The sequence below is a fragment of the Olea europaea genome, unplaced genomic scaffold (genome assembly GCF_002742605.1).
Source record: "Olea europaea var. sylvestris unplaced genomic scaffold, O_europaea_v1 scaffold294, whole genome shotgun sequence".
NCBI classification, from domain to species: domain Eukaryota; kingdom Viridiplantae; phylum Streptophyta; class Magnoliopsida; order Lamiales; family Oleaceae; genus Olea; species Olea europaea.
Window position 1 is genome coordinate 86,716 of NW_019247998.1, and position 11,681 is coordinate 98,396.

The 11,681-nt window shown below is 32.7% G+C and overlaps 1 protein-coding gene across 1 annotated transcript; it reads left to right on the top strand.

The window, feature by feature from the left end:
- Window positions 1-1,328: 1,328 nt before the first annotated feature.
- On the top strand, window positions 1,329-10,456 carry LOC111384564 (membrane-associated 30 kDa protein, chloroplastic). The gene is made up of 10 exons (XM_023008857.1): window positions 1,329-1,477; window positions 1,575-1,685; window positions 1,890-1,954; window positions 2,033-2,114; window positions 3,024-3,098; window positions 3,305-3,375; window positions 3,460-3,542; window positions 5,203-5,267; window positions 9,705-9,779; window positions 10,042-10,456. The coding sequence occupies exons 1-10, from the start codon at window positions 1,442-1,444 to the stop codon at window positions 10,156-10,158; spliced, it is 780 nt and encodes a 259-aa protein (XP_022864625.1). The 5' UTR covers window positions 1,329-1,441; the 3' UTR covers window positions 10,159-10,456.
- The last annotated feature ends 1,225 nt before the right edge of the window (window positions 10,457-11,681 follow it).

Consider the following 11,681-nt stretch of genomic DNA (forward strand, 5'->3'; position numbering starts at 1 on the left):
TGTTATGGCAGTAGTGCTATTTTGCAGTGATATGAAATAGTTGACTGCTGACATTGTCCAGGATTGATGATGTTTCAAGGGTGGGAGATAGATTTGAGACTTAAAACGAAATTGAACTTTGTTGCTCTATTTGTAATCCCATTGAAATTGAAACTTAATTGCTTAAATTTACACCATAAGCTCTCCCATGTTCTTTTGTCATCAGTCCAACCTCATTATTTGTCCCGTTGATGCCTTAAACCAATGATACTCACTGAAAAAGTTTAATTTTAGTAATAGCAACTTTGTGCTCTTTTGGTTATGGTTCACCCTCATATTGATACGATACTTGAAGGAGATTTATAGATGGTTACTTTAAATATTATAAATAAGTCAAAATGAAAGCCTGCATTTAGGTTCTGCTTGAAGGCTGTAGCTGATATCACACAGAGAGCTTTGTAGTTACTGTAAAAATCTTTCCCCCTTCCTGTAATGTCAAATCAGCTTCATTGCAGACTGAATTCTTAAAATATGCCTGACATTTTTCCTTTTGTTTGCGAAACTGGGAAACTGTCCATTGCTTAGTTTTGGAGGAGTTCTATAATCATGGTAGTAATGGTTTTTTGTTCCTTCTACATATCTGAATACTGAAAAGATTTTTGGTGCACTATACTGGTCTTTAATCTGCACTTAGAAATTGGTAAAAATGTGACAGATCTAGGATGGCTTCTGAGGAAGACCCAGATAAGTTAAAAGCCCAAGGACAGTGCATTAAGATGTTTTGGTTTTGTTGGAGCTTGGAATGCACTGAAGTGAACTTTTTGAGACTAACATGTAACATATTGAATTTATGTAATTTTATATTGTCAGGAACCTTGTTCTTTATATCTATGCTTATTGGTGACGAAGTAAAAGCTCTAGATGCAAGTATATAATGGCAATAGACTACACAATCATAGTTCAAATCGTGGAATGAACTTTTAAAGTTAATTTAAAAAATGTTCATTTATGTATTCCTCGATAGTGGTGACGAAGAAGATGGAACATGTACAGTCCCTCATAAATATAAGATAAATTTTGTTGAGTTGACTACTTAGGTAGATGGGTCATTCGCCTAACTAATAAATCAATTATTTTACACCAATTCTTATTACCGTTGAACTGTACTGACAGTTTATATTTTTGCTTGTTGTATTGCTTAGATTCCTTAGGAAAAAGGGTCGTTCTTGATAGGCTCAGATGTTTCTTTATGGACTATATTTGAAATACATTCTCCAATTGTTGCTATCATTTTCGTTCTTAATTGTGCTTTCTAGTTGTTTTATTCACCTATACTTATGTTAAAGGCTTAAGCTAAAATTCATTTTTCTCTTTTGTAGTGGGGACTTCAAAAGTTTCAGGAATACAGCTATCTTATCCAAGTAGATTGAGACGTCATAGTCACGGAGGGGGGCGTGCTTGGATGAACCTTTTTGATCGATTCGCAAGGGTTGTCAAGGTTGTTTGGGCTTTCTTACCATTCTTGCGAGGACTGTTGGCTTCAGTCAGAAATCATTGAAATGTTATTGACTCTATATTATCTGTTTTAAGCGTAGTCATATGCAAATGCGGTAATAAGCTCCTTTGAAGACCCAGAAAAGATTCTGGAACAAACTGTGATCGAGATGACTGATGATTTGGTCAAGATGCGTCAAGCTACTGCCCAAGTATATTCCCTTGAACTCTTATTTTTCCTTTTCCCTTTTGTTTCAGGGTAAAAACTAATTCTTGTATGTGCTTAACCAAGATTACAGTTTCTCTGTTTATTTTCTTTATTGAAAGAGAAAATACTAATCTAGCAGTTTTTACATACGGAGTCAACTTATTGGGAGAAAGGAAGTGAAAAGTTTCAGCATTCTTCTTTCTTGTAGGTTTTGGCTTCACAGAAGCAATTGGACAACAGATACAAAGCTGCACAACAAGCTTCTGAAGAGTGGTAAATACCCAGGAATTCTTCATTGAACTCATTTTGTTTTAAAGAAGCCACATTTTTATCCTTCAGTTTGATTCGTAGGTATCATAAAGCACAACTTGCTCTTGGAAAAGTTGAAGAGGATCTTGCTCGTGAAGCTCTTAAACGTAGAAAATCTTATGCTGTAAGGAACTTTGAGAAAGAAAGAAGGAAACATGATATAGTGATACACTCTGTTTTATATATATGTATGTGTGTGTGTGTGTGTGTGTGTATATATATTATTATTATTATTATTATTATTTTCATCAATTCTTGCCTTATGAATTCAAGTTGATTGATAAATATTTATTTATTTATTTTTGGGAGGGAGAGTACATATTATGTGAGATTCTCATCCATTCTATAAAATCTGGTAAGGCATGATAAAGTACCTTCAAAAGAATACCAAATATAAACCATTTTTGGGAAATAATTATAATTGGTAAAATTATAATAGATAGAAACGAGTGGTGGTTAAGTGAGTTGTACATGTTGGTCCCTTTTAATAAATAAAAAGTGGCTTGAGTGCTTCTAAAAAGCTAAACAGTTTATAAACATCAGTCAAACATAGGCACAGATGTCTGATAAATTTTCTATAGACATATCATGTTTTTAGAGTACCTCTAAAAGTTTAGATGCCAAACTTTCATAACTATAGCTAGCTGAGTTGAATTTTGGTTGATGGAGTTCCTTTTGAAATAAATTGTGCATTTTGGCTTGATTTTGTGAGGGTAAAGCAACCTTTACCTTTAGGCAAATTTTTTTAGGATCCGAACATTGGTTTATTCACTAATATTTTGTCGTTTAAACTTGGCAACATGGTTGAAGGAGATCTGCTGAGATGACTGAAGCGTGGTTGAGTAATTAGTGTGCTGTATTTTGAGTCTGTCCTCTCTCTCCAATCCCGCAAGAAAAAATTTCTGCTTTTCTTTATTGCATTGTGTGGTTCAATAGTACATTGCATTTTCTTTGGAATGATGAATAAGGAAACAGTGAGGTGGGCATTGAATTGTCTTGTTAATCAGTCTACCATGCTTTTGACAAATTACAGGATAATGCAAATTCTTTAAAGGCTCAACTTGATCAGCAGAAGGGTGTAGTTGATAACCTTGTCTCAAATACACGGGTGTGTTGATATGCTTTCTCTGTTCGTCTTCCACTATATTTTCAGTTTTTTTATTCTGTTCTTTGAAAGCAATTAGAATTTAACACTGGTCTTGCTGCGTGCGTGCGTATCTGTATTGGCCATTTAATGAATGTTGCTATTGTAGTAATACTGAAAGTAGAAAGTTTTTGCTAATTATTTATAGACCTATATTAATCATTTGGCAGCTTTTAGAAAGCAAAATACAGGAAGCTAAGTCTAAAAAAGATACTCTAAAAGCACGAGCTCAGTCTGCTAAGTATGTTCCTAACCTTATTAGTTTGTTAAATTTTCACATTGCAATTTATGTTTCTTAGTAGCCACGTCGCCACTTTTTCTTCAGGACTGCAACCAAAGTAAGTGAAATGTTGGGGAGTGTAAACACAAGCAGTGCTTTGTCAGTTTTTGAAAAGATGGAGGAAAAAGGTTACTCGCTTCCCTTTCATTCTTATCATTTAGATTTTTACTTGCATTTTTGCTTCCTAAAGTGGGTGTACTGTTTTTCATACAACTACTTGTGGAGAGGAAGTTAAGCTTACTCTTAGATTGCAGTTGACATGTATGTGAATTCAATGCCTGTAATCCTTCGGTAGCAGTAGGTTTAAGTATTCAAGAAAATTATGCTCTTGGTATTTCATAATGTTTAAAACTAAATTATGTTTAAGATATTATCCATAGATATCACACTTCATCTATTCCATGTCTTGTAAAACCGAATGCCTAGGGAGCTTCAATGAGTTGTAGTTTGTTATTCTCTTCTCGCATTCGCTAAAACTCAAGAATCCCAGTTTGATTTAAATCTCTGTTTTCTTTGAGATCATACTCAATCTGACATATGCTCTTGTTGGCTGCAATGTCAATATTTGGCTCATCTCTATGCATATAAAATATGTCAACATTGTTTCATGTAGTTTGAACTGTTCTATATTATTTGATCCAAATGAAGTTTCATTCTATAAAATTTGCATTTATTATCTTAGTCAATCAAGTCAAGCTTAACAAATGCAGTGACAATTCTAATTCGTCCCTGCCCACTTTCACATTCCTTTTGGGTGTGAATTCTAGCACTATACCATGGATTTTGGCTAGCTAGAATTCATGTGCTAGCCAAAACACTAAATGAGCCTGAGAAGATGAGTCCTGGATATGTTAGTACTAATGTGGTGGCTCAATTTTCTTGTGCCATCTCAGAACTCGTTATTTGATCTCTCATCGTGGGCCACTAGAGGATTTATTTGATACATGATGAATTCCTATATTTGTGAAGTCACACATTGGATATTAATTTGGCGATGAGGCAACAAACATATCAGTGATGACCAGAGTTTAGCTTGTGATCTCGTTGAATTAGAGGCCTTAATTTTTATTTTTTTAATCAATTGCCCAAACCATCTGTGTAGGTTCCCAAATGGGCCTAAGTTGTGACGGACTGTAATAGAGAAGATTTCAAGTTCTATTAGTGTAGGGATCACAACAGGATCTTTAATAGGACAACCCTGGACTATGGAAGGTAGCAGAATAAGGATATTGTTTGACTAGTCAAGTACCTTCCTCTCATATTTATAAGACCAAACCTGCGTGATTTCTGAAAAAAAAAATAAAATTACTAATCTTTGCTCTTCAAGGACTCCTCCATCAGTCTTTGTGAATGATAACTTTTCAATCTTTTCGACCCTGGTTCCCTAGGAATATGTCAGAAAATTTAAGAAATAGAACCATAAAATCAGATGTCTCACACCACATAATTTAAGTAGTGAATCAGCTTATGTAGATAGCAAACCCAAAGTTTGACCTGAGAATTCCATTTTGGTCTAGTTAAATTAAGCAGCTCAAGCAGTGACTTGATCATTGCTCAAACCATTATCAGCAGCTGGTCGTCAAAAAAATAATACTATTTGTACTCCCATTGAATTGGTTTACTTGCACCCTTCCGAATTTTTTAGGCAATGAAATGGAATTTGCATCTGATTACCAAGCATCACCCATGATATCTTGTGAATTAAATGATTACAAAAGTAAATCTATTGACGTAGACTGATCACTGATGTATAATGGCTAACGAAGTTGTCATTTTGCTTCCTGACAGTTTTGGCAATGGAATCTCAGGCAGATGCACTTAATCAGCTGGCTGGTGATGAACTTGAAGGAAAGGTAGCAATATTCTTAATCATTTACTTAACAATTCTCTCGGTAATTTTAGTTTATCATATTCTTTTTTACCTCTATCCAGCCTGGATTAACGGGTTAACAGTGATACCAAAATTTAAGAAACAATTGCAGTCATTTGCATGTTGCTTTTCAAGAAATGTGTTTAGGACTAATATTAGATAATAGTGGATGAAATGAATACTGCTATTCATTAGCAGTGGTGATGAACAACTGTCATGTGGTAGTGGGGTCACTGCCGCATTTTGCAATAAAAGATGCGTCCTCACTGCACTAGACAATGTGGCATTGACCCACTGCCACATAAACTGTGTAAGTGTTATGCCCTAAGTCTAATTGATTTTGGACATAAACACTTGTAATATATATAATTGATGTATTCATTTATAGCAAGATCTGTTATTATTGTTCTCTTAAATTAAATAATAGAGTCCGTAGATTCAAGTTATAGTAATTTTTAATTACAAAGAGTTGTGATTATGAGATACAAATGACAAATGACCGAACTTTAAATCATTCGTGATTGTAAGTAATAACGAGGTACGTATATCGTTATTACGGATAGACCATCACGTATAATATTCCTTACTTGTGAAGTAAGTAACTGATTTCACAAGCTAAAGTATGGTGATACTTAAATGAACACGTGAATGTTTTGTTATTGAACAAAACATTGGCGACCCTTTGGAGAGATTTTACATAGATAACTATCTGAGTGTTAGTGATTAATATCTAATGCTTGGTAGTTAAAATGATTTTTCGACTTGAGATCATATAGTGTCTTATATGAGGAATGTCATACTTTGGTGATGTTGAATGTTACTTTGCCAAGAGTCGCTAATACGACATCGTTCGAGTATGTTAAAAATCATATGAATGTTATGAATGATCAATAGAGTTTTCATTATTCTTATATAGTAGGAGATTATGATCTACATTTCACTCAGTTAAGTTGATAACAAAATTCTTGGCCAAGGTTTACTAATAAGTTAAAAAACTTAATAAAAAATATGATCAATAATCGATATTGACATACTTTATCTCTAATTGATCGGATCATATTAACAAAATGATTATGGTTTTTCAGGTAAATGAACAAGTATTGTTTTGTTATACCAGGTGACATTTTTCATCACGTATATTGTCCCGACACATTGCTAGATATCAATTTGGGATTATGAATATGAATTGATGATAAATTAGAATGGGTCAAATAATAATTCACATCGTTAAGCATCCTGATCGGAAACCTAATGGGCTACACACAAAAAGAGAACTAGAAGAATGATATTTATGAATTAATTGATAAGCGTTGGTCAATTAATTAATTGTGTTGCTTGTTATAGGCCGAATTAATTAATTTATTGACCAAATTTAATTAATTAGATTAATTAAATATTTAACCCAATTAAGTTTAAGAGTCTGGCCAAGCCCACTTAAAGTTTATTAATAGGTTGCTATGGTTTGAGAAATAAAAAACAAATAATTTATTGCTCCCGTTTGAACCTCATTACATTAAATTTCTTTACATTCTATTTTTCCTTCTCCTATTTTCAACCACGCAATTTTCCATAAAATAATATTACACGTAAATTGAAAACTTTTTCTTCTTTTTCAACCACTTATTTTTCAAAAAATAAAAATAAAATACTATTCTATCTATTTTCATTTTCAAAAAATGGGGGCCAAATGAGGGCATTATCTTGCTAGCACAAGAAGAGAGAAGCCCTAATTCTTTCATTCTTATTTTCTGTGTGGATTTTCATTGGAGACCGGAGAATTGGACAGTTGTGGATTGCAAATTGTGATTGATTGAACGTGTTCAAGATAAGCAATGGATTTTGTAGAATTCAACAAAGGTATAATTCGTATCACAGTTTTCATCTAAGTACAAAGTAGATCCTTGGTGGGAATTGAAACTAATTTTATTTTTCGCTGTGAATGATTTAGTAAATTTCCAAGTATGGTATTAGAGCTTACTTTGTGCTTGTTAGAAATTGTTTTTATACGTTTATTTGTATTTCTTTTTCTTGTTTCTAGCTTTTAAGAAAATTATTTTCATCTTCTAAAAACTATTTTTGAGAACAAGATTAATTTTTGGTCAAAAGTGGGTTGAAAGATTGTAGGAAGCGGCGGCGGCAACAGTGACTATGGCAGCAGCACCACCCCCTTGATTTTAGATCTAGGGTTTTAGAATCGGGGAGGATGCATTGGGGACGGGGGCATGCTTTGCAATTTTTGAAATTGTAGGCCCTTGCCTAAAATTTTCATTCCGGGGTCAACTTGAAATTTTAAATAAAGTACTTGTTTGTAATTTTTGAAATTGGAAGGTCTATTTATAAAATTGTTTTGAGTTAGAGTGCAATTTTTAAAAGGGGGTTTTAAATGCAAACTTCGAAAAGGTTTTAAATTAAATTATATTGACCTTAAAATTTCAATTTTTACCAGTTTAAAATTCTATTTAAAATTGACGACTTTTTATAATTGTTAAAATTGGAATTTACCTTAAATATTAAATTTTGACCCTAGATTGAATTTTATTTTATTTATGAATTTTATCCTAAATTAAAATGTTAATTCAATTGTAATTAGAGTTGGACTCGAATTTGGTATTTAATTAAATTTTATTTTTAATTAAATAAGTTTGCCCTAAATAGTATTTATTTTATTTAATAGTTTTATCCTTAACTAAAATGTTAATTCAATTAGAAATAGAGTTGGACTCTAATATGATATTTAATTATAATTTGATTTTAGTTAAATAATCTCGCCCTAGAACCTTATTGAATTAGAGTTGGACTCTAATTTAATATTTAATTAGAATTGATTTTAATGAAATAGTTTCGCCTTATAATTTTGGAATTAGAGTTTGACTCTAAGTTGATTAATTATTTATTTAATTGTTTCGATCTATCTATGTAAATTAGTTTGGATGACTTTAATTGTTAGGAACTTGAAATATGTTTATATATAATAGTAGATATTATATAGAAATGCATTTATGTGATGAATGTATAATTAGTTGATGATTATTGACTCGACCATGGATGTATTCAATGGTTAGTTTTATTCTTATTGTTTTTGGGCCTAGAAGCTCTTATTTATTTTGAATTTGCGAATCCATTATTATTACTATGGGCCCATGTATCCAATTCTTTTAGGCATGTGTGTCAACTAGTATAGGATATATGTTATAGCTAGACTAATTGAAAATGTAAGAAGAGGAGGAGACCATAGAGATGGAGCATTGTATGATTCAATATTATGTCCCCTAGGAATTATAATTAATTTTATTTTTCGCTGTGCATGGTTAAATAAATTCCCAATACACTGCTGTTCATCGCAATGCTGATGAATAGCATTACCCGGAGGAAGTAGAATATGCTGAAACAATGACAAAAAAAATAAAATAAAAAAAATGATGTTATGGTATCGGAAAGAGCTATCTGAAAATATTAACGATGCAAGTGATGAAATGTTAATGCACAAGCAAATCAAGATTTGGTTCACCTTTCACTTTTAAGGTTATATGGATAAAGAGGTGAAAAAAAGAAGAATATTATGAGAGCAAACGGGAACTTTTGGCAACACTGGCAATTTTTGCGACAAGAGGTAGTAATTTGCAAGATTTCTGCTTGTTATATACCTGTTTGAGCCCTATTATTTCTCATTACATTAAATTAAATTTTTCTCTCTCCTACTTTTAACCACACAATCTTCAATAAAATAATATTACACGTAAATCAAAAAAATTTCAACCACTCATTTTTAAAAAAAAAATATTATTCATAACACACCCATATTATATATCTCTATCCATAATATAAATGTTTTCTCAACACTTCTGAGCTACTTTTTTAGATACTGGCATGTAATTTAATTAGTTTAGATAAATCCTGGATTAAGTGGAGTTGATCAATTATTATGTTCCATAGTTCTTTCGAGTTGCTCTAGTAGATGTAGGATATCATGTACCTCTGAGTCTGAATTAGAATGAAATTATATTTTTCTTACTATTTATAGCTTCCATTGGTTAGACTCCGTTAAGGTTTATAAAAGAAAGATTCTTAGAAGGCCATTGTTCTTCTATTTAACTTTTATGATGGTGCATTCTTTAGAATAGCATAAGAATGATTATTATTCTATAAAAGCCTTTAAGTAGGATGTGCTGATTAAGAATTACCCTTTGAGAAGATCTATACTTTTAGATACTTCCATTTCTACTTATTGTTTGAGATTTTTTGAATTTGTGTTTGCAAAACTGAAAGGTTTTGTCAAAAAAACCCAAACCGTTTAAGGAGAGTTTGAGACGTAAGTGATCCATTGTGACCTTTTGTTCTCACCTGGAAACCTTTTAGTTGCGCGTTATTCAAATCAACAAAATATACTACTGTGATTTTCTCAAGGTTTTGGATTTTGCAGTTTGCATTGTTAGAGAGTTCTTCGGTTGATGATGACCTCGACAACTTAAAGAAAGAATTATCAGGAAGCACAAAGGTATCTCATTTTTCATGCGGACCATGCATTATATTTTCTTCTTCTCCCATTAAAGGAATTTTTTATTTTATTTTTTCATTGGTTACGATTTACAACTGCTTATGGAGACAATGCATGGCTGGCAGAAGTGCCTTGAGAATAATTATTTCTTTTTCTTGCCTGGCAAATTTATCAAGACATGTTGTGAACTGGTTTGTGTTAGATTTTCGTGTGGGATAAATATGGTGTTAGTTACTGATAAATGTTGTCTTTTACTTAACAGAAGGGAGAGCTTCCACAGGGGAGAACTCGTGTGCCAAGCACAAACTCAGCATTAAAGTTTCAAGATCCTGAAATCGAAAACGAGCTGAATGAACTGAGGCAAAAAGAAAAAGAATAATAGTAGGGATTCTTGACTCGGAAATCTGGTTTTCTACATGAGAAGGTTTATGCATTTTAGAGGCGACCTCGGATTTCAGAATAAAAGGCAAAATAGAATTTGTCTACTATGTGTACATTGTAACAAATACAATTTCAGTATTAAAAGTTTGTAGAAATACGAGCTTCTGATGATTAGAGAGAAGTTTTCCTTCCAACTTCTTTTGTACAAATTCGATTCGCTCCATGGACAAATAATTCTATCTGATGTATCAGATTTTCAAAGTTAAGTCGTCATCTCCAGTCTTTACCCCTTTTTACATTTGTTTCTTGGTGTAATTTTCTCAAACGTTTCATGAATGTGGAAATTATACAAAACACCTACTTTTGTTGAAAAACAAAATAAAATGTATCCCATTTTTATTCATAATTATTCCTTTTCGTCCAACCTTTAATAAAACTTACCCGATTTTAATTAAAACCAATTTTAAAGAGTAATGATATTTGACTCTATTGGAGTTGCAACTCTAGTTTAGGAAGCGTTAATGTAACATTCAAAAATAAGTGGAATTAAATTACTTATTTAATTCTATATTTCATTTAGCTTATCATCTAATACTATCTATATTGGGGTTTGAACCTCAGTGAGGCTACATGGTATTACTCAATTTCAGACCCTTTTATTTGTTTCCCTCACTGTTTCACTATCCAAAGTTGCCAATCACAACGAAACCCTAAGCATTACGAATATCAATTTCACACCAACATCATCGGCTCATCGCCACGATGCCACCACAACTTATGAAGCCACAATCAACGCCAGAATATCTATTATCATTGAGTTCTCAATATGAAAATTTAAGCACGAGTTTAATATGAAATTCTAGTTCTAAATTAGAAAAAATACTACTTTTTCTTTAAAAAGTTGCCATTAATTTTATTTTTTTTTAGATCTAAAATTTTATATTTGATATTAGATGGCATCAATAATTATCTACGATGGTCAACAAGGAGAAGACTACTCAATAGACACTCTATGTAGAGCACCCTATGCTAAGTCGTTTACCATTACAAGGCCCTCTACTTGCATGCTAGGCCATCTATTACTACAAGGCCCTCTATTTGCATGCTAGGTCGTCTATTACTACAAGGTCCTCTGTGTCTACGATGGGCTATTGACCACTATGAGACCTTCTACATTCATACTAGATCGTCTACCATTAGGAGGTTGTCTACTACTACAAGGCCCTCTAATTGCATGCTAGATCGTTTGCTACTACGAGGCCCTCTACAATTATGTCGAGCTGTCGATCACTATGAGGTCTTCTATATTCATACTAGGTCGTTTAACACTACGAGGTCAACATAACATTTAACCATAAAAACATCGATGGAATTAATCAACGGTTGCTATGGACACAACCAACCGGTAAATAGGTAGAGGTCTTCTACTCAGAACATAGGGTGGTGGGAAGTGCTACGTGGGACACATGGCATGATAATTGCCCAACAGTTACATGACTTCAGACACTTATAAATACTCTT

Excerpts from the sequence above, each read along its gene's own strand:
- LOC111384564 (XM_023008857.1), top strand. The coding sequence starts at position 1,442 with ATGAACCTTTTTGATCGATTCGCAAGGGTTGTCAAG. Across the intron at positions 2,115-3,023 it reads AACGTAGAAAATCTTATGCT|GATAATGCAAATTCTTTAAA; the intron begins GTAAGGAACTTT and ends GACAAATTACAG. Across the intron at positions 5,268-9,704 it reads GTGATGAACTTGAAGGAAAG|TTTGCATTGTTAGAGAGTTC; the intron begins GTAGCAATATTC and ends TGGATTTTGCAG.